At 36.0% G+C, this 24,057-nt stretch overlaps 1 protein-coding gene and 4 long non-coding RNA genes across 5 annotated transcripts; 3 read left to right on the top strand and 2 right to left on the bottom strand.

Moving 5' to 3' along the window:
• The first annotated feature begins 3,747 nt into the window (after positions 1-3,747).
• On the top strand, positions 3,748-4,444 carry LOC131012355 (uncharacterized). The gene is made up of 2 exons (XR_009097300.1): positions 3,748-4,106; positions 4,220-4,444. It is a non-coding gene; the product is annotated as an uncharacterized LOC131012355 (long non-coding RNA).
• LOC131012356 (uncharacterized) lies at positions 4,005-5,009 on the bottom strand. Its single transcript, XR_009097301.1, has 2 exons — positions 4,726-5,009; positions 4,005-4,645 (listed from the first exon to the last, which is right to left on the bottom strand). It is a non-coding gene; the product is annotated as an uncharacterized LOC131012356 (long non-coding RNA).
• A 7,870-nt stretch (positions 5,010-12,879) lies between these two features.
• On the top strand, positions 12,880-13,859 carry LOC131012353 (uncharacterized). Its single transcript, XR_009097298.1, has 2 exons — positions 12,880-13,467; positions 13,581-13,859. It is a non-coding gene; the product is annotated as an uncharacterized LOC131012353 (long non-coding RNA).
• LOC131012354 (uncharacterized) lies at positions 13,366-14,370 on the bottom strand. The gene is made up of 2 exons (XR_009097299.1): positions 14,087-14,370; positions 13,366-14,006 (listed from the first exon to the last, which is right to left on the bottom strand). It is a non-coding gene; the product is annotated as an uncharacterized LOC131012354 (long non-coding RNA).
• A 1,737-nt stretch (positions 14,371-16,107) lies between these two features.
• On the top strand, positions 16,108-23,219 carry LOC131008419 (uncharacterized). Its single transcript, XM_057935300.1, has 3 exons — positions 16,108-16,113; positions 22,252-22,828; positions 22,941-23,219. Exons 1-3 carry the CDS (start codon positions 16,108-16,110, stop codon positions 23,054-23,056), a joined length of 699 nt encoding a protein of 232 aa, XP_057791283.1. The 3' UTR covers positions 23,057-23,219.
• Positions 23,220-24,057: the final 838 nt, after the last annotated feature.

Genomic DNA, 24,057 nt, shown 5'->3' with positions numbered 1-24,057 from the left:
ATCTAATCTATGAAAGCAATATTTATAAGTCTAAAAATTGAAAAATATGAAAAGAGGAAGAAAAAAGGTGTCTATAAAAATATGAAAAGAGGGAAAAATATGAAAATAGGTCAAAAAATGTCACACCCCAATTCTTGAATAAATAAATATAATCGAGGTGCAACTAATTCATATAAATAAACAAGGAACAACCTTGTTAAAACCCGAATAATAAGATAACGAGTCGGGCTAGGCCCCCTTGGATCACAAGTTTTATTTCATGTTTCTGACAACCGACGTTCATTAACATAAAACTAGAAATTCTAAATTGAAGCTTGACATGAAGTCATCTTAAGTTGAGAAAACAGAAGGTGTATAAGAGTTATTACTACAGCGGAAGTCTATATAGAAATTGAACCCTAGCCTCAGCTCAGTCCCGTCAGCACCGGCCAGCCAACCTGAAAACATTTGAAAGTATTTTTAGGCTAAGTACTAATGTACTCAGTGGGCATGCATTTTCATAACATTTCATATTTTCGTAAAGACAGTTTATCCAATCATACTTGACATAACTTAGAAGGTTTTAAAGTGAAATAACTTCTAAGCATGTTAAAATAATTTTTTTTCATTTGTGCGCACATGTCACACTCCCTTTCCGTTACTCGCTGTGATTCCGGACCTTTGAGCCACCGACAGATCCATTTCTCCCATTGCACTTGCCTTGAGGACGTAACTCAGACAAGTTGAATTGACCTCGGGACGCTACCCAGGTAGGCCTTACATTATACATGCTCCGGAACACATCCCGTCGAGCACCCTTATAACGCCTCTGGCCAGTGCCCGATGGAGATCAACCCACCAGGTCAGCTAGCATGTGTACACGATTCTCAGACAACGTGTTAGGTCATAAGAGAACCTCAATTGATTAACTTTGCGAGCCTTAAACAGAGCAGAGTGCACATAAATATTTTATTGGATAAACAGTTTGCATTTTATTGAATAAATAATTTGTATTTCATTGAAACATTTAGAGCTTAATAACTCAATCATACTTTATACATTTGGAAAGTAAACCCACCTGGATAGGCAAAGCCTGAAGATCATAAACACATAAACTCCTCTTGGGAAAGCAGCGCTAATCCCCTTGGTTCATAAAGCCTACAAGAAATTCTATTCTTAATAGGTCTCGTGAAGCTAACTTAAAGTATTAGTGAATGTACTAAACATACTTGATTCATCACGCCGGGTTTCCAAAATTTAGTAAATAAATAATTGAAAACTAAATTCTTGAGTTAAGGACACCAACACTATCCTTACTCGATTTTCTTTAATAATCGGATTTATGAAAACCAATTTAAATTATAAATACTTTTACTGCCAAATGCTAATGCAATTTCATGACATGCTTAAATATATGATAAGTAATTACTTAAAATATGCACATAATAGTAATAATAATAATATTGTTATGCAAGTCATTTTTCAAAATAATTAATTAAACTTAACTATAGAGTTTAATTAATTAAATCAGGGCAGCCCAATCAAAATTAAATAATTTAGGGCCCAACACTTTAAAAGGCATCCCATTCTTTTATAAAAAAAAATTTGCAGCTCATGCTTTAATTAAAACACAGCCCAGACTTTAGATAAATTCAGGCCCAACATAAAATAATTTGTGGCCCAAGAATTTAAAGGCAGCCCAAAAGAAAAAGGCCCAACCCTAGCCCTAAATCTCTCATCTCCCATTCCTTCTTCAAAAACAAACACACGCACACACTCACACATCTCTCTTCCTCACCCCATCGCCATCTCCTTCCTTAGCTGCGGCGAGAACGCCGCCGCCTCCCTCTGAATCTCCGGCGAGCGATGACGATAAGGCAAGTTTCCTCCCCTCCTGTCACAGCCCACTTCCCAATGACGGGTTAACAGGGGTTATGACTTGGGGTGAACAATAAAAAATGGAAATGGACAATTACTTAACATTAAAGTATATGAAAATATCACTTATAGATAAAAAGCTAGGATCATATATGATCATTTGGATACTTATAAAACATACACATAAAAGAGAACTGATTAAGGTGGGTTACCCAATAACACGTGTAACAACTTCATACCATAGAGTTATCCTAATCAAAGTGTTTTGCAGCGGAAAAACGTGTGAGATATACATATGAAGATGTATACTCAAGGTTATATTTCTTGAAATGTCAAAGGAACACCCGCTCAACATCATTCCATTCCACCAATTGCTCAACCTGCACATTTAGAAATACATGCAGGGCTGAGTATAAAAATACTCAGTGGGCATAGCCGAAAATACAACATGCATACATATATAAATTGAACTGCCATAACAGTAACACACAGGGGTTTTCTTAAATGACCTGCGCTTACTAAAATATTTCTTTCATTTTCATAAAGTCGATCGGCCGATCATTTTCCTTCATATGATCCATATCTGTTCCTTTCTGTCACGCGCCGGGAAGGAGGCCTCCTTACCACGGACGCCAAGACCGGTCGCAAGCGACTCGCGGTCTCCATAAGTGTACACGTTAACCCTAGCTAGCGACCTTTGTCTAGCATAGGATCCCAATTGGATTTCCTTTAAAGTTGGCGAACCAACACAGATAGGATACATATAAAAACATAAACATTTTTGGCAGTCAATCATTTCATAAACATTTCATTTCATTTCATAAACATTTCATTTTTATTTCATAAGAGTCATTTATCATTTGGGCATAATAATAAACTGAAATTAACAGTTAAAATCATCTCATGCATATATTCGTATAAGAGGCCTACGACACGCAGGGGATCTCTATATACGTATAGTAAAAGTAATGCCCACCTGTATAGGCAAAGCCTGTCGTTTAACCTTATCTCTGAATCGGAATAGTAGTGCTAATCCTTCTGATGCTCGAAGCCTACAAGAAATCTATTCTCAATAGGTCTCCTTGTATCTAATCTTAAGTCATGGTGTAGTGCTTAACATTCTATGATTCACTTAGCCGGGTTTTCAAAATTTAATAAATAAATACTTGAAAATATTTCTCTTGAGTTAAGAACACCAACAATATTCTTACTCAATTTTCTTAAATAATTGGATTTATAAATAAAACCAATTAAATCATAAATACTTTTATTGCATGATGCAAATGCATACTTAGCATATGGTAAGTAATTACTTAAAATATGCACATAATAATGATATAATATTATTATACAAATCATCTCATGCTTAATCGTATATGCACATAATAATAATAATAATATTATTATGCAAATTATTCTTTAAATAAAATTTATTCAAACCTTGCTATAAGTCCAATTAATAAATAATGGGCAGCCCATTTAAAATAATTAAATCAAGGACCTCCCCCTTTTTCTTAAAAATTTTCGCAGCCCACTATAAAATGGGCAGCCCAAGTTAATTAAACAATAATAGGGCCATCTATTAAATAATTGAATTAAGGCCCAACATTTTCCTTAAAAAAATCGGCCCAAGTGGTATTTAAATAAGGCCCAACTGAAAATTAAACAAAGAAAAATCGGCCCACAACCAAGCCCAACACTCGGCCCAAATTCTCAAGCCCTACATCTCAACCCTCAAAGCCCAACCCCCTTCCCTTCTTTTCCCCCTCAGCCGCTACACACACGCACACACTCATACAATTTGCAGATCTCACTCCCTCTCTCTCTCTCGGACTTCACGGCCGCGTGCCACCATCCCGGCGACGAGCGCCGCTCTGTCATCCTCACCATCACCCTCGATTCTCCCTCTCTTTCGGACCTCCGGTGATTTCAGCAGCGATCAGCCGCTGCCCCCACCTTCTATTTGTGCAGAATCCGACGGCCGCCGCAGCTGAAGCTAGCCACCGTCGATCCGCCCCTCTCCCTTGAATCTCCGGCCACCGCCCGTAGATCAGGCGACGCCACTTCTGACTCTCTCGACTCCGGCAGTAGCAGCTTTCGTAGCCACCACCACCGCCGTCGTCCTCCGCCGAACAGCCCCGCTGTCTAGCCGCTCACCACCATCTCAGCCCCGACCATCTCTCTCAAACCTTTTTCCCTCGCTCGTTCTTCTCTGTTAACGGAAACAGGACAGCAGACGCCCCGCCGTGGTGCGCCGCCGCCTTTGTCGCCGGAAAATAAACCCTAATTTCACTTCCTCTTTCTTTAATCTCTCATTTTCAAATAAAAACTGATATCTCTCCCCTTTTTTTTTTTTCGACAGGTTGGAGTCAACGGCGGGTCTGCCGCCGCCACGCCATCACCGGCGAGCTTCCCGGGCCGCCGACTTCTGCCCTCGACACTCACACACATACACATGGGCTTAGCACAAAAATTTAACCACAATTAAAAGTAGGATTAGGGCAGATTTGTATTACTAAACTGTAAATTGTTTAATGACAATTTCTTATTAAAGCTTCTAGATCTGTAAATTATTATTCTTCCTTCAGTTATCTGTACAGTAATTTCAATTCAAGAACAACTCATAACGTATTCATAGTTATGTGAATTCTCGTGTGTGTTGGTGGTGCTCTGAACGTGTCTTGTATGGATCATAAAAAAAATAATGATAATGGAACATTGAAATATAGATTTTCAGTATAGGAAAAACCTTGAGATATGAGGGATGTATATTGTGAATTTGTTGTTTCTGCAGAATAAGTAATCACCAACACATTAGTAGTGGATGAGGTGAAACAGTTTGTGAAAGGAGGAACATTAAATCCTTACCCCCTTCTTGATCGAAAGCAGCGTGACTTGAGGAGAGAAAGGAAGTGATGATTGATCTATACTTTGAGGGTTATTTAGAGGAGTAGTTGGGTGGGAGTAGCTGAAAGTGGGAGGAAAGGTGGAGGAAGTAGGTGGGTGTGGAAGAGTAGGTGAAGGAAAGTAAAATAAAATAAAAAGTCTTCCGGGTTGTATTATGAAAACTGTAATAATTCTTCAGTGTTTGCTTAAATAAATAGCTCGTGTAGATACTAAATGCTCAATTTAAATAAATATGAAATGCATAAGAATTTAAATGACTGACATTTACAAAAAAAGATTTTGCAAATCGTTTGTTGGAATTAAAATAAATTCATTTTCTTTATATCCGGCGTGAATCATCTTACTTCTAAATTTCGAAAATAAATTCTAAATTTAACTCAGGGAAACGGGGTATTACATTCCTCCCTCCTTAAAAAAAATTCCGTCCTCGGAATTGCATATCTGGTATTCTATCTTGTTATACTAGTCATTCGTTTATTCATCTCTTTTGTGGCCCTTTCCATCCTGTGATGGTTCCACTACATGACGAGAACAATATTATTGCCTCGTAAAACTTGAATCTTGCGATCAAGTATTTGGACTGATTTCTCTTCACAACTTAGGTCCTGGCTAGGACTACTTTATCTTGCTTAATCACATGCTTTCTTAATTGCGAGATGCTATACGTATTGTATACATCCACAATGCTTGGTGGCAGAGCCAACTTATAGGCTACAAAGGCCTAACTTATCTAGGATCTCAAAAGGTCCTATATAACGGGGTCGTAACTTGCCCTTCTTTCCGAAACGTATAACTCCCTTTGAGGGAGAGACTTTGAGGAAAACTCGATCCCCAACATTAAATTCTAATTCCGATCGGCGTTTATCGGCGTAAGACTTTTGTCTATCTTGAGTTTCTTTGTTTCTTTGCTTGATGTGGTCGACTTTCTCAATCATCTATTGGACCAGTTTAGGACCTAACAACATTCTTTCACCCACTTCATCTTAGTAAAGTGGCGAACTACCTTAATTGTTTCCTTTGTCATAAGTCACCTTCTCAGATTTGACTAGGAAATTCTAACATCAAACTTTTCTCATTATCTTGGTAACTTTCACTTAAAGATTAATGGTACTCCTTCTGTCATGTAAACTCATTTTCTCATTTCCAAATGATTATTTAATGGGGGTTTCTAAGTTTTCATTGTGGTGGCGTTCCAACTTTATTCTTGCTGTAGCTTCTGGCACTTTAGCCAAAGTATTCATTCTCTTAACTGGAGCCTACTAGCCTTGGGGTTGGGTTATACCTTAAGTTTAGTTCTAGTGCTTTCCTTCCATTTCTTTTTTTCTTTACCTCCATCTTGAGGTGATGTACATATCTTGTTTGTGCGTGAACTTTTTCCTTCTCCAATTGTTGTAGTGACTCGGTGGTGAGAATCTCGTTCATTGCTTGTTCCTTCATAATATCTCCTTAGTTTACTAGGGAAATTGAAAATCTCATGCCGCGATTCATTTACGAACTTCTTTACGCATTTCTCATTATTCATTTATAAATGACTTAAATAAGCATTTTAAACTCCATTAAAAAGGAATTGATTTAAAACATTTTAATCCTTTTAAAATCCATACTTATAAAGCCTTAACTCATGCTCTATCTCATATTCTATCTCTTTACTCATCTCTATATAAACTCTCCACTCATCTCAAATCCTTAAGTTCAAGGATAAGTTTCAAGAAAATCATGGTACTAAGTCTCGATTTATCTCTCATATAAGGCTCGTCTAATCTCATTCAACACATAGACAACACAATCACATAAGGCACATAAGAAAACACAATCAAACATTATCAAAACATGCTCTGTTTTTACACTGACTCAACTTCAAAATCCAACCTGTTCTTACTCCGACGCCTCTTAGACTCGAGACTCATATCAAAAGAAAGGTCTTCGAGTCCATTTTCATAAAAAAAAAAGTAGAGTCAAAAACTCCAACTATTGTAGGAGACATGACTGTTTTACTACAGTCTACCATATTCGGCAGTTTTGAGCAATCGAAAACTTGGATTTTTGAAAGAAAAAAAAATAGTAAATATTGTCAAACTGGGCTCAAATTTTGTGGATATCTAGCTATCACAATAAGGTTAATACCATAAAATTTTGGAAAGCTAGATCACACAGGAAGCTACTAAAATGAATGACTCTTTCCCCTGCTCTCTGAAACTCTCGATAGTAATGTACAGTTTCGGTTTTGTATTTTATAAAAATAGTAAACGAAGTCCAAATCATTTGAAATTTTACCGATGTTCTCAATACTCATGTAGAGACTTGGTATAAAATTTTCAAAGCTTTTTAACATTGAAAAACCGTCGATCACAGTAGGTCAGTAAGCCTACGAAATTCACCAAAATCTCATCTCAAACTCTTAAAATACTCAACCCAACATTCCTTAAAGGAAACTCATCAAAGCTCATTTTAAACACATATAATACTCACAAACATTCAAGCACATTATAATGCTCATCATACTCAAATCTTGACTCTCTTCTTACATCATAACCTCAAATCTCTAGTAAAACGTTTCAATAAACGCATCATTAAAATTCTCTTCTCATTTTCATGCTCAAAATTACTCAAATACTCAAACACGATCTCATTCATCATATAAATCATTATACACATATAGATTCCCTTTTATCATGTACTAAACTCTAATGAAACTTCATGTATCATCATAAAACTCTTAATTAAACATGACAAACTTTCACATAATGGTCATAAAGCAATTAGACCTCATTTTATCAATCATTGACTTCTCAAAATGTGAAAACTCAAAAACTCATATAAACTAAACAAAGTAAAAAAAAAATTTCTTAGCCAACAAAAGACTTACTCAAACATAATTATACACTAATATCATGCTCAAATACATATATCTTAAGCCAAAATCACTTAAATAACACTTAGGCAAAAAGTCATAATTTTTATTAAACTAAACTCTTTTGAAAATATCACTAATCATGTATAACCTATTGATCAAGTCATAGATCTAACATCATAGGTTACCAATTAGCACAAATCAACATCATAAAACAAGATCATATATAGATACACATGTATGTCATTTTCTTCCTCAAACTAACACTTTTCATTTTTCACTTCTCAACCTCAAGCTTCAATCTCATCCATCATTAATCATCTAGATCATCTCATAAACTCAAATCCATCATCAATACATCAATTGATCCATAGGATCTCAACATCCCAATTTTAGGTAAACTAACCTAATAGAAAAATCTATATCACATGGCTAATCATCAAGATATTCATATATATTAACTCAATAATCATCAATCATCATATAACTCAAGCCAATTCAAGAAAACAAATAACAAAATTTCGTAGGGTTTCAAGCTCCTAATTTTCGAAAATTTCATAGAAATAAGTTGGGTGATTTTCTTGCTCAATCATGATCATATACTCACATATAACATCATACAATCTAGATCTATAAAAATAAGAATCACTTACCCAAGATTAAACAAAAATCAAAGTTTTCCTTTCTCACTCTTCAAACCAAACCCCACGGTCCTCTTGAAATCTTCAAGAATTGAAAGGTGTTTATGTTGATTGGGTGGAGGATTTGATCTTGATGTGAACTTGGAAGCTTTGTTGATTCATCTATGGTGATCTTTTGGAGCAAAATCGGAAGAGAGGGAGAGGAATTGAGAGTGGCCGAATGGTGAAGAAAATGAGGGAAATGAAGTGAATTTGTCTTGCTTAGGAAGGATAATTGGAGACCAAACACTATTCACCATTTAATACTTGTCCCCCCCTATACACTAATCCCTTCCCTTCATCTTCATACCACACGTCCACTTCAAGTAAGGCTAAGGAAATTAATCACATGCTTATTAGATTAAAATAATCATGTGTGTTTAAGGTTGTGTAGTCTAGAATAAATCATGTATTAAGCTACATTAACAAAATCATAAAAGACTAATTACTAATTAATGCAATGCTATAACACAAAACTATTGTGACCAATATTTAAAATAAATATGGCACTAATATTAGTGCACTCACTCAATTATAATATTCCTCATCATAGGAAAAATAATTTGAAAATATTTTGTTTGGAAAAATTTTCATAAACCGACATTCTTTGATTTCTCGGTAAAAATAAATTGCACTTGCTTTGAAAACTTAATTAAAATTTCAAGTGCTAATATCCTCAAATAAAAAATCATAATAACTTGCTCACAATGACATACGTAACAAAACTCACATAATCAATCAGTCACGTAATTTCACATAATATCACGTCAAAGCAGTCGGCAAACACAGACAAACTAGACGTCTCTCCGACCGATTTTTTTTTTTTTTTTACTCTTTCTTTCTCGACTCTATTTCCAACTCATTATTCCTATTTTCTTAATAGGACAATCAATCTCTCTGACATCTCAGTACTCTCAATAGTGTTAAGACATTATCTTACAACATAGGGAAAAGTACGGGGTGTTACATGTACTATCAAATTTAGATAAAATTCATGACTTCATGCATAATTTAAAATTCATGTGGCTCATATAAATACACTTAACTCACCAATTAAAACTTATGCACCACATTTATAAAAATTTCCTTTAACTAAGCACATTAAAACACATATATAATGATTAAATCACATTAGATAAATCAAACCAGTTTTTATTATAAATGGATGCCGAATCCTAATTATTAATAATTAAGCCCTTAATCAGGGATTAAAAGTCGGGGTATGACATACTATCCACTTTAAAAGAAATTTCGTCACGAAATTTGTACCACAGAAAATAATTCTGGGTACTTCTCATTCATGCTAGAATCGAGTTCCCACATCGCCTTTTCTTGATCATAGTGCTTCCAAAGAACTATTACTAAGGGTATCGACTTATTCCTTAGTACTTTAACTTTCCGATCTAGAATAGATTCGGGTCTCTCCTCATATCAATTGGATTCCTAATTCCAATTTATATACACGAGATTTACTTGAGAATAAGTTCCCTCGTCCTTTTGCGGCGGTTCATTTTGCTCCTACCTCATTCCTAGGGCTCATCTACGGGGTATTTTTTTTTTTAAAGACTAAAATAGTCATCAACCCATTTCTTGTTATCTATCACATGAATAACACTTTCCTATGAATTTGTCTTAAAACTATCATAGACCAATTAACTTAAGTCCTCGTACTCGAACACTATATTACGGTCTTAGCTTGGACTCTGAATTTCTATCATAATGAGTGGTCGATATCATTTATAGGACAAAGACTAATCTCAACTAATCACAATTATACGAAGCCATAGTTTGGGTAGTATACTACGTCGGTAGACTAACACTTCTTAGTCTTATCAAACAAGGGGATCTATTATGACAACTCACGAGTTGCAAGGCTCAAACTCAACACAACATCAAAACAAGGTGTTGTAGAAATTGTTCAAGAGAATCAAAAGAATGACCAGAGGGTATGAAATGATTAACTACTAGGTCGAACAAAATGACCTCGAGTAAGAACCCATCTGGCTTTTCAACCGAAAGTTGAAACACATGGGTTTTCAACCCAAAAGACGTCTACTGAGATTTGGATCATGTGGACTGGCCAGGTCCAACATCATCACCTCCCAGTCACACGGGAAACATCGTCCCGAACTTGGAGAGCCATGAACATACTATACATAACAAAGCATAAGTCCATCATGACAACTAAACTTATCTTAAGGTTCCTTATCCTATTGATCTCAAACCCCAAACCTCTCTTAAGACATATACACACAGACATACGTACACAGGCAAAACACACTATTCTTAAAATCTATCGTGTAGCAAAAGTCGATTCGATGTTCCGTCGCACTTGAACATTCGAACGTAGAGACTATGGTTCAACCTTTGATGCAACGTTTACCTTGAATTCGTCTCGTATTTTCATTCTGTGCTTTTTCTTTACCTCGTACATATCTTTTCATTCCTCTTTGTAGTTCAAAAGAACCATCATTTTCTTAAGGGAGCTGAGACGTTCTAAGTTCTCTTTCATTCTTCTAAATCATTACCTTAAGAATCTAGATTGTAGAGATATCCTACTAATCTAGTAGTCTATGTTCTTTTGAAATTGTGATCATGCATCTTATAGCAATCTATGTTCTCTGGGAAAACATATGTCACTTTTCTATCATTCATCTGATCATAACATCATAGACTGCGAAAATATGCCATGAAAGGCAAAACATTCAACATTTCATCATAACATGCTCTTCACATAAACATATTCATGAAGCATTTTAGAACATTAACATCTTTAAAACGTTGAAACTGCAGTTACCTTCTTTCCTTGATTGAGCACGATGCAATGGAGTGTTGAGCGGTGCCATATGAACCCATGTAAGTCTAAAGAATCAAACTAGACTCGACTCTTTAGAATAAGGTTTCTAGGGCCAGAGCTAACGAACCGCTCTGATACCCCTCCTGTCACAGCCCACTTCCCAATGACGGGTTAACAGGGGTTATGACTTGGGGTGAACAATAAAAAATGGAAATGGACAATTACTTAACATTAAAGTATATGAAAATATCACTTATAGATAAAAAGCTAGGATCATATATGATCATTTGGATACTTATAAAACATACACATAAAAGAGAACTGATTAAGGTGGGTTACCCAATAACACGTGTAACAACTTCATACCATAGAGTTATCCTAATCAAAGTGTTTTGCAGCGGAAAAACGTGTGAGATATACATATGAAGATGTATACTCAAGGTTATATTTCTTGAAATGTCAAAGGAACACCCGCTCAACATCATTCCATTCCACCAATTGCTCAACCTGCACATTTAGAAATACATGCAGGGCTGAGTATAAAAATACTCAGTGGGCATAGCCGAAAATACAACATGCATACATATATAAATTGAACTGCCATAACAGTAACACACAGGGGTTTTCTTAAATGACCTGCGCTTACTAAAATATTTCTTTCATTTTCATAAAGTCGATCGGCCGATCATTTTCCTTCATATGATCCATATCTGTTCCTTTCTGTCACGCGCCGGGAAGGAGGCCTCCTTACCACGGACGCCAAGACCGGTCGCAAGCGACTCGCGGTCTCCATAAGTGTACACGTTAACCCTAGCTAGCGACCTTTGTCTAGCATAGGATCCCAATTGGATTTCCTTTAAAGTTGGCGAACCAACACAGATAGGATACATATAAAAACATAAACATTTTTGGCAGTCAATCATTTCATAAACATTTCATTTCATTTCATAAACATTTCATTTTTATTTCATAAGAGTCATTTATCATTTGGGCATAATAATAAACTGAAATTAACAGTTAAAATCATCTCATGCATATATTCGTATAAGAGGCCTACGACACGCAGGGGATCTCTATATACGTATAGTAAAAGTAATGCCCACCTGTATAGGCAAAGCCTGTCGTTTAACCTTATCTCTGAATCGGAATAGTAGTGCTAATCCTTCTGATGCTCGAAGCCTACAAGAAATCTATTCTCAATAGGTCTCCTTGTATCTAATCTTAAGTCATGGTGTAGTGCTTAACATTCTATGATTCACTTAGCCGGGTTTTCAAAATTTAATAAATAAATACTTGAAAATATTTCTCTTGAGTTAAGAACACCAACAATATTCTTACTCAATTTTCTTAAATAATTGGATTTATAAATAAAACCAATTAAATCATAAATACTTTTATTGCATGATGCAAATGCATACTTAGCATATGGTAAGTAATTACTTAAAATATGCACATAATAATGATATAATATTATTATACAAATCATCTCATGCTTAATCGTATATGCACATAATAATAATAATAATATTATTATGCAAATTATTCTTTAAATAAAATTTATTCAAACCTTGCTATAAGTCCAATTAATAAATAATGGGCAGCCCATTTAAAATAATTAAATCAAGGACCTCCCCCTTTTTCTTAAAAATTTTCGCAGCCCACTATAAAATGGGCAGCCCAAGTTAATTAAACAATAATAGGGCCATCTATTAAATAATTGAATTAAGGCCCAACATTTTCCTTAAAAAAATCGGCCCAAGTGGTATTTAAATAAGGCCCAACTGAAAATTAAACAAAGAAAAATCGGCCCACAACCAAGCCCAACACTCGGCCCAAATTCTCAAGCCCTACATCTCAACCCTCAAAGCCCAACCCCCTTCCCTTCTTTTCCCCCTCAGCCGCTACACACACGCACACACTCATACAATTTGCAGATCTCACTCCCTCTCTCTCTCTCGGACTTCACGGCCGCGTGCCACCATCCCGGCGACGAGCGCCGCTCTGTCATCCTCACCATCACCCTCGATTCTCCCTCTCTTTCGGACCTCCGGTGATTTCAGCAGCGATCAGCCGCTGCCCCACCTTCTATTTGTGCAGAATCCGACGGCCGCCGCAGCTGAAGCTAGCCACCGTCGATCCGCCCCTCTCCCTTGAATCTCCGGCCACCGCCCGTAGATCAGGCGACGCCACTTCTGACTCTCTCGACTCCGGCAGTAGCAGCTTTCGTAGCCACCACCACCGCCGTCGTCCTCCGCCGAACAGCCCCGCTGTCTAGCCGCTCACCACCATCTCAGCCCCGACCATCTCTCTCAAACCTTTTTCCCTCGCTCGTTCTTCTCTGTTAACGGAAACAGGACAGCAGACGCCCCGCCGTGGTGCGCCGCCGCCTTTGTCGCCGGAAAATAAACCCTAATTTCACTTCCTCTTTCTTTAATCTCTCATTTTCAAATAAAAACTGATATCTCTCCCCTTTTTTTTTTTTCGACAGGTTGGAGTCAACGGCGGGTCTGCCGCCGCCACGCCATCACCGGCGAGCTTCCCGGGCCGCCGACTTCTGCCCTCGACACTCACACACATACACATGGGCTTAGCACAAAAATTTAACCACAATTAAAAGTAGGATTAGGGCAGATTTGTATTACTAAACTGTAAATTGTTTAATGACAATTTCTTATTAAAGCTTCTAGATCTGTAAATTATTATTCTTCCTTCAGTTATCTGTACAGTAATTTCAATTCAAGAACAACTCATAACGTATTCATAGTTATGTGAATTCTCGTGTGTGTTGGTGGTGCTCTGAACGTGTCTTGTATGGATCATAAAAAAAATAATGATAATGGAACATTGAAATATAGATTTTCAGTATAGGAAAAACCTTGAGATATGAGGGATGTATATTGTGAATTTGTTGTTTCTGCAGAATAAGTAATCACCAACACATTAGTAGTGGATGAGGTGAAACAGTTTGTGAAAGGAGGAACATTAAATCCTTACCCCCTTCTTGATCGAAAGCAGCGTGACTTGAGGAGAGAAAGGAAGTGATGATTGATCTATACTTTGAGGGTTATTTAGAGGAGTAGTTGGGTGGGAGTAGCTGAAAGTGGGAGGAAAGGTGGAGGAAGTAGGTGGGTGTGGAAGAGTAGGTGAAGGAAAGTAAAATAAAATAAAAAGTCTTCCGGGTTGTATTATGAAAACTGTAATAATTCTTCAGTGTTTGCTTAAATAAATAGCTCGTGTAGATACTAAATGCTCAATTTAAATAAATATGAAATGCATAAGAATTTAAATGACTGACATTTACAAAAAAAGATTTTGCAAATCGTTTGTTGGAATTAAAATAAATTCATTTTCTTTATATCCGGCGTGAATCATCTTACTTCTAAATTTCGAAAATAAATTCTAAATTTAACTCAGGGAAACGGGGTATTACATTCCTCCCTCCTTAAAAAAAATTCCGTCCTCGGAATTGCATATCTGGTATTCTATCTTGTTATACTAGTCATTCGTTTATTCATCTCTTTTGTGGCCCTTTCCATCCTGTGATGGTTCCACTACATGACGAGAACAATATTATTGCCTCGTAAAACTTGAATCTTGCGATCAAGTATTTGGACTGATTTCTCTTCACAACTTAGGTCCTGGCTAGGACTACTTTATCTTGCTTAATCACATGCTTTCTTAATTGCGAGATGCTATACGTATTGTATACATCCACAATGCTTGGTGGCAGAGCCAACTTATAGGCTACAAAGGCCTAACTTATCTAGGATCTCAAAAGGTCCTATATAACGGGGTCGTAACTTGCCCTTCTTTCCGAAACGTATAACTCCCTTTGAGGGAGAGACTTTGAGGAAAACTCGATCCCCAACATTAAATTCTAATTCCGATCGGCGTTTATCGGCGTAAGACTTTTGTCTATCTTGAGTTTCTTTGTTTCTTTGCTTGATGTGGTCGACTTTCTCAATCATCTATTGGACCAGTTTAGGACCTAACAACATTCTTTCACCCACTTCATCTTAGTAAAGTGGCGAACTACCTTAATTGTTTCCTTTGTCATAAGTCACCTTCTCAGATTTGACTAGGAAATTCTAACATCAAACTTTTCTCATTATCTTGGTAACTTTCACTTAAAGATTAATGGTACTCCTTCTGTCATGTAAACTCATTTTCTCATTTCCAAATGATTATTTAATGGGGGTTTCTAAGTTTTCATTGTGGTGGCGTTCCAACTTTATTCTTGCTGTAGCTTCTGGCACTTTAGCCAAAGTATTCATTCTCTTAACTGGAGCCTACTAGCCTTGGGGTTGGGTTATACCTTAAGTTTAGTTCTAGTGCTTTCCTTCCATTTCTTTTTTTCTTTACCTCCATCTTGAGGTGATGTACATATCTTGTTTGTGCGTGAACTTTTTCCTTCTCCAATTGTTGTAGTGACTCGGTGGTGAGAATCTCGTTCATTGCTTGTTCCTTCATAATATCTCCTTAGTTTACTAGGGAAATTGAAAATCTCATGCCGCGATTCATTTACGAACTTCTTTACGCATTTCTCATTATTCATTTATAAATGACTTAAATAAGCATTTTAAACTCCATTAAAAAGGAATTGATTTAAAACATTTTAATCCTTTTAAAATCCATACTTATAAAGCCTTAACTCATGCTCTATCTCATATTCTATCTCTTTACTCATCTCTATATAAACTCTCCACTCATCTCAAATCCTTAAGTTCAAGGATAAGTTTCAAGAAAATCATGGTACTAAGTCTCGATTTATCTCTCATATAAGGCTCGTCTAATCTCATTCAACACATAGACAACACAATCACATAAGGCACATAAGAAAACACAATCAAACATTATCAAAACATGCTCTGTTTTTACACTGACTCAACTTCAAAATCCAACCTGTTCTTACTCCGACGCCTCTTAGACTCGAGACTCATATCAAAAGAAAGGTCTTCGAGTCCATTTTCATAAAAAAAAAAGTAGAGTCAAAAACTCCAACTATTGTAGGAGACATGACTGTTTTACTACAGTCTACCATATTCGGCAGTTTTGAGCAATCGAAAACTTGGATTTTTGAAAGAAAAAAAAATAGTAAATATTGTCAAACTGGGCTCAAATTTTGTGGATATCTAGCTATCACAATAAGGTTAATACCATAAAATTTTGGAAAGCTAGATCACACAGGAAGCTACTAAAATGAATGACTCTTTCCCCTGCTCTCTGAAACTCTCGATAGTAATGTACAGTTTCGGTTTTGTATTTTATAAAAATAGTAAACGAAGTCCAAATCATTTGAAATTTTACCGATGTTCTCAATACTCATGTAGAGACTTGGTATAAAATTTTCAAAGCTTTTTAACATTGAAAAACCGTCGATCACAGTAGGTCAGTAAGCCTACGAAATTCACCAAAATCTCATCTCAAACTCTTAAAATACTCAACCCAACATTCCTTAAAGGAAACTCATCAAAGCTCATTTTAAACACATATAATACTCACAAACATTCAAGCACATTATAATGCTCATCATACTCAAATCTTGACTCTCTTCTTACATCATAACCTCAAATCTCTAGTAAAACGTTTCAATAAACGCATCATTAAAATTCTCTTCTCATTTTCATGCTCAAAATTACTCAAATACTCAAACACGATCTCATTCATCATATAAATCATTATACACATATAGATTCCCTTTTATCATGTACTAAACTCTAATGAAACTTCATGTATCATCATAAAACTCTTAATTAAACATGACAAACTTTCACATAATGGTCATAAAGCAATTAGACCTCATTTTATCAATCATTGACTTCTCAAAATGTGAAAACTCAAAAACTCATATAAACTAAACAAAGTAAAAAAAAAATTTCTTAGCCAACAAAAGACTTACTCAAACATAATTATACACTAATATCATGCTCAAATACATATATCTTAAGCCAAAATCACTTAAATAACACTTAGGCAAAAAGTCATAATTTTTATTAAACTAAACTCTTTTGAAAATATCACTAATCATGTATAACCTATTGATCAAGTCATAGATCTAACATCATAGGTTACCAATTAGCACAAATCAACATCATAAAACAAGATCATATATAGATACACATGTATGTCATTTTCTTCCTCAAACTAACACTTTTCATTTTTCACTTCTCAACCTCAAGCTTCAATCTCATCCATCATTAATCATCTAGATCATCTCATAAACTCAAATCCATCATCAATACATCAATTGATCCATAGGATCTCAACATCCCAATTTTAGGTAAACTAACCTAATAGAAAAATCTATATCACATGGCTAATCATCAAGATATTCATATATATTAACTCAATAATCATCAATCATCATATAACTCAAGCCAATTCAAGAAAACAAATAACAAAATTTCGTAGGGTTTCAAGCTCCTAATTTTCGAAAATTTCATAGAAATAAGTTGGGTGATTTTCTTGCTCAATCATGATCATATACTCACATATAACATCATACAATCTAGATCTATAAAAATAAGAATCACTTACCCAAGATTAAACAAAAATCAAAGTTTTCCTTTCTCACTCTTCAAACCAAACCCCACGGTCCTCTTGAAATCTTCAAGAATTGAAAGGTGTTTATGTTGATTGGGTGGAGGATTTGATCTTGATGTGAACTTGGAAGCTTTGTTGATTCATCTATGGTGATCTTTTGGAGCAAAATCGGAAGAGAGGGAGAGGAATTGAGAGTGGCCGAATGGTGAAGAAAATGAGGGAAATGAAGTGAATTTGTCTTGCTTAGGAAGGATAATTGGAGACCAAACACTATTCACCATTTAATACTTGTCCCCCCCTATACACTAATCCCTTCCCTTCATCTTCATACCACACGTCCACTTCAAGTAAGGCTAAGGAAATTAATCACATGCTTATTAGATTAAAATAATCATGTGTGTTTAAGGTTGTGTAGTCTAGAATAAATCATGTATTAAGCTACATTAACAAAATCATAAAAGACTAATTACTAATTAATGCAATGCTATAACACAAAACTATTGTGACCAATATTTAAAATAAATATGGCACTAATATTAGTGCACTCACTCAATTATAATATTCCTCATCATAGGAAAAATAATTTGAAAATATTTTGTTTGGAAAAATTTTCATAAACCGACATTCTTTGATTTCTCGGTAAAAATAAATTGCACTTGCTTTGAAAACTTAATTAAAATTTCAAGTGCTAATATCCTCAAATAAAAAATCATAATAACTTGCTCACAATGACATACGTAACAAAACTCACATAATCAATCAGTCACGTAATTTCACATAATATCACGTCAAAGCAGTCGGCAAACACAGACAAACTAGACGTCTCTCCGACCGATTTTTTTTTTTTTTTTACTCTTTCTTTCTCGACTCTATTTCCAACTCATTATTCCTATTTTCTTAATAGGACAATCAATCTCTCTGACATCTCAGTACTCTCAATAGTGTTAAGACATTATCTTACAACATAGGGAAAAGTACGGGGTGTTACATGTACTATCAAATTTAGATAAAATTCATGACTTCATGCATAATTTAAAATTCATGTGGCTCATATAAATACACTTAACTCACCAATTAAAACTTATGCACCACATTTATAAAAATTTCCTTTAACTAAGCACATTAAAACACATATATAATGATTAAATCACATTAGATAAATCAAACCAGTTTTTATTATAAATGGATGCCGAATCCTAATTATTAATAATTAAGCCCTTAATCAGGGATTAAAAGTCGGGGTATGACATACTATCCACTTTAAAAGAAATTTCGTCACGAAATTTGTACCACAGAAAATAATTCTGGGTACTTCTCATTCATGCTAGAATCGAGTTCCCACATCGCCTTTTCTTGATCATAGTGCTTCCAAAGAACTATTACTAAGGGTATCGACTTATTCCTTAGTACTTTAACTTTCCGATCTAGAATAGATTCGGGTCTCTCCTCATATCAATTGGATTCCTAATTCCAATTTATATACACGAGATTTACTTGAGAATAAGTTCCCTCGTCCTTTTGCGGCGGTTCATTTTGCTCCTACCTCATTCCTAGGGCTCATCTACGGGGTATTTTTTTTTTTAAAGACTAAAATAGTCATCAACCCATTTCTTGTTATCTATCACATGAATAACACTTTCCTATGAATTTGTCTTAAAACTATCATAGACCAATTAACTTAAGTCCTCGTACTCGAACACTATATTACGGTCTTAGCTTGGACTCTGAATTTCTATCATAATGAGTGGTCGATATCATTTATAGGACAAAGACTAATCTCAACTAATCACAATTATACGAAGCCATAGTTTGGGTAGTATACTACGTCGGTAGACTAACACTTCTTAGTCTTATCAAACAAGGGGATCTATTATGACAACTCACGAGTTGCAAGGCTCAAACTCAACACAACATCAAAACAAGGTGTTGTAGAAATTGTTCAAGAGAATCAAAAGAATGACCAGAGGGTATGAAATGATTAACTACTAGGTCGAACAAAATGACCTCGAGTAAGAACCCATCTGGCTTTTCAACCGAAAGTTGAAACACATGGGTTTTCAACCCAAAAGACGTCTACTGAGATTTGGATCATGTGGACTGGCCAGGTCCAACATCATCACCTCCCAGTCACACGGGAAACATCGTCCCGAACTTGGAGAGCCATGAACATACTATACATAACAAAGCATAAGTCCATCATGACAACTAAACTTATCTTAAGGTTCCTTATCCTATTGATCTCAAACCCCAAACCTCTCTTAAGACATATACACACAGACATACGTACACAGGCAAAACACACTATTCTTAAAATCTATCGTGTAGCAAAAGTCGATTCGATGTTCCGTCGCACTTGAACATTCGAACGTAGAGACTATGGTTCAACCTTTGATGCAACGTTTACCTTGAATTCGTCTCGTATTTTCATTCTGTGCTTTTTCTTTACCTCGTACATATCTTTTCATTCCTCTTTGTAGTTCAAAAGAACCATCATTTTCTTAAGGGAGCTGAGACGTTCTAAGTTCTCTTTCATTCTTCTAAATCATTACCTTAAGAATCTAGATTGTAGAGATATCCTACTAATCTAGTAGTCTATGTTCTTTTGAAATTGTGATCATGCATCTTATAGCAATCTATGTTCTCTGGGAAAACATATGTCACTTTTCTATCATTCATCTGATCATAACATCATAGACTGCGAAAATATGCCATGAAAGGCAAAACATTCAACATTTCATCATAACATGCTCTTCACATAAACATATTCATGAAGCATTTTAGAACATTAACATCTTTAAAACGTTGAAACTGCAGTTACCTTCTTTCCTTGATTGAGCACGATGCAATGGAGTGTTGAGCGGTGCCATATGAACCCATGTAAGTCTAAAGAATCAAACTAGACTCGACTCTTTAGAATAAGGTTTCTAGGGCCAGAGCTAACGAACCGCTCTGATACCCCTCCTGTCACAGCCCACTTCCCAATGACGGGTTAACAGGGGTTATGACTTGGGGTGAACAATAAAAAATGGAAATGGACAATTACTTAACATTAAAGTATATGAAAATATCACTTATAGATAAAAAGCTAGGATCATATATGATCATTTGGATACTTATAAAACATACACATAAAAGAGAACTGATTAAGGTGGGTTACCCAATAACACGTGTAACAACTTCATACCATAGAGTTATCCTAATCAAAGTGTTTTGCAGCGGAAAAACGTGTGAGATATACATATGAAGATGTATACTCAAGGTTATATTTCTTGAAATGTCAAAGGAACACCCGCTCAACATCATTCCATTCCACCAATTGCTCAACCTGCACATTTAGAAATACATGCAGGGCTGAGTATAAAAATACTCAGTGGGCATAGCCGAAAATACAACATGCATACATATATAAATTGAACTGCCATAACAGTAACACACAGGGGTTTTCTTAAATGACCTGCGCTTACTAAAATATTTCTTTCATTTTCATAAAGTCGATCGGCCGATCATTTTCCTTCATATGATCCATATCTGTTCCTTTCTGTCACGCGCCGGGAAGGAGGCCTCCTTACCACGGACGCCAAGACCGGTCGCAAGCGACTCGCGGTCTCCATAAGTGTACACGTTAACCCTAGCTAGCGACCTTTGTCTAGCATAGGATCCCAATTGGATTTCCTTTAAAGTTGGCGAACCAACACAGATAGGATACATATAAAAACATAAACATTTTTGGCAGTCAATCATTTCATAAACATTTCATTTCATTTCATAAACATTTCATTTTTATTTCATAAGAGTCATTTATCATTTGGGCATAATAATAAACTGAAATTAACAGTTAAAATCATCTCATGCATATATTCGTATAAGAGGCCTACGACACGCAGGGGATCTCTATATACGTATAGTAAAAGTAATGCCCACCTGTATAGGCAAAGCCTGTCGTTTAACCTTATCTCTGAATCGGAATAGTAGTGCTAATCCTTCTGATGCTCGAAGCCTACAAGAAATCTATTCTCAATAGGTCTCCTTGTATCTAATCTTAAGTCATGGTGTAGTGCTTAACATTCTATGATTCACTTAGCCGGGTTTTCAAAATTTAATAAATAAATACTTGAAAATATTTCTCTTGAGTTAAGAACACCAACAATATTCTTACTCAATTTTCTTAAATAATTGGATTTATAAATAAAACCAATTAAATCATAAATACTTTTATTGCATGATGCAAATGCATACTTAGCATATGGTAAGTAATTACTTAAAATATGCACATAATAATGATATAATATTATTATACAAATCATCTCATGCTTAATCGTATATGCACATAATAATAATAATAATATTATTATGCAAATTATTCTTTAAATAAAATTTATTCAAACCTTGCTATAAGTCCAATTAATAAATAATGGGCAGCCCATTTAAAATAATTAAATCAAGGACCTCCCCCTTTTTCTTAAAAATTTTCGCAGCCCACTATAAAATGGGCAGCCCAAGTTAATTAAACAATAATAGGGCCATCTATTAAATAATTGAATTAAGGCCCAACATTTTCCTTAAAAAAATCGGCCCAAGTGGTATTTAAATAAGGCCCAACTGAAAATTAAACAAAGAAAAATCGGCCCACAACCAAGCCCAACACTCGGCCCAAATTCTCAAGCCCTACATCTCAACCCTCAAAGCCCAACCCCCTTCCCTTCTTTTCCCCCTCAGCCGCTACACACACGCACACACTCATACAATTTGCAGATCTCACTCCCTCTCTCTCTCTCGGACTTCACGGCCGCGTGCCACCATCCCGGCGACGAGCGCCGCTCTGTCATCCTCACCATCACCCTCGATTCTCCCTCTCTTTCGGACCTCCGGTGATTTCAGCAGCGATCAGCCGCTGCCCCACCTTCTATTTGTGCAGAATCCGACGGCCGCCGCAGCTGAAGCTAGCCACCGTCGATCCGCCCCTCTCCCTTGAATCTCCGGCCACCGCCCGTAGATCAGGCGACGCCACTTCTGACTCTCTCGACTCCGGCAGTAGCAGCTTTCGTAGCCACCACCACCGCCGTCGTCCTCCGCCGAACAGCCCCGCTGTCCAGCCGCTCACCACCATCTCAGCCCCGACCATCTCTCTCAAACCTTTTTCCCTCGCTCGTTCTTCTCTGTTAACGGAAACAGGACAGCAGACGCCCCGCCGTGGTGCGCCGCCGCCTTTGTCGCCGGAAAATAAACCCTAATTTCAGTTCCTCTTTCTTTAATCTCTCATTTTCAAATAAAAACTGATATCTCTCCCCTTTTTTTTTTTCGACAGGTTGGAGTCAACGGCGGGTCTGCCGCCGCCACGCCATCACCGGCGAGCTTCCCGGGCCGCCGACTTCTGCCCTCGACACTCACACACATACACATGGGCTTAGCACAAAAATTTAACCACAATTAAAAGTAGGATTAGGGCAGATTTGTATTACTAAACTGTAAATTGTTTAATGACAATTTCTTATTAAAGCTTCTAGATCTGTAAATTATTATTCTTCCTTCAGTTATCTGTACAGTAATTTCAATTCAAGAACAACTCATAACGTATTCATAGTTATGTGAATTCTCGTGTGTGTTGGTGGTGCTCTGAACGTGTCTTGTATGGATCATAAAAAAAATAATGATAATGGAACATTGAAATATAGATTTTCAGTATAGGAAAAACCTTGAGATATGAGGGATGTATATTGTGAATTTGTTGTTTCTGCAGAATAAGTAATCACCAACACATTAGTAGTGGATGAGGTGAAACAGTTTGTGAAAGGAGGAACATTAAATCCTTACCCCCTTCTTGATCGAAAGCAGCGTGACTTGAGGAGAGAAAGGAAGTGATGATTGATCTATACTTTGAGGGTTATTTAGAGGAGTAGTTGGGTGGGAGTAGCTGAAAGTGGGAGGAAAGGTGGAGGAAGTAGGTGGGTGTGGAAGAGTAGGTGAAGGAAAGTAAAATAAAATAAAAAGTCTTCCGGGTTGTATTATGAAAACTGTAATAATTCTTCAGTGTTTGCTTAAATAAATAGCTCGTGTAGATACTAAATGCTCAATTTAAATAAATATGAAATGCATAAGAATTTAAATGACTGACATTTACAAAAAAAGATTTTGCAAATCGTTTGTTGGAATTAAAATAAATTCATTTTCTTTATATCCGGCGTGAATCATCTTACTTCTAAATTTCGAAAATAAATTCTAAATTTAACTCAGGGAAACGGGGTATTACACCTCCCCTTTTTATTCATTTACTCAACATGTAAAATAATTCAATACTAGCTTATACACATATGTGTGTATGTACATAATATGTATACAAATATTACATATGTGTTATAAAATCTGTTCAAATGAAAATTTGTGAATGTATGAATGCGTGAGTTTCTTGTTGGGCAGCTGAACAG

The sequence above is a fragment of the Salvia miltiorrhiza genome, chromosome 2 (assembly GCF_028751815.1).
Source record: "Salvia miltiorrhiza cultivar Shanhuang (shh) chromosome 2, IMPLAD_Smil_shh, whole genome shotgun sequence".
NCBI classification, from domain to species: domain Eukaryota; kingdom Viridiplantae; phylum Streptophyta; class Magnoliopsida; order Lamiales; family Lamiaceae; genus Salvia; species Salvia miltiorrhiza.
This window is presented reverse-complemented; position numbering and strand designations above follow the sequence as displayed.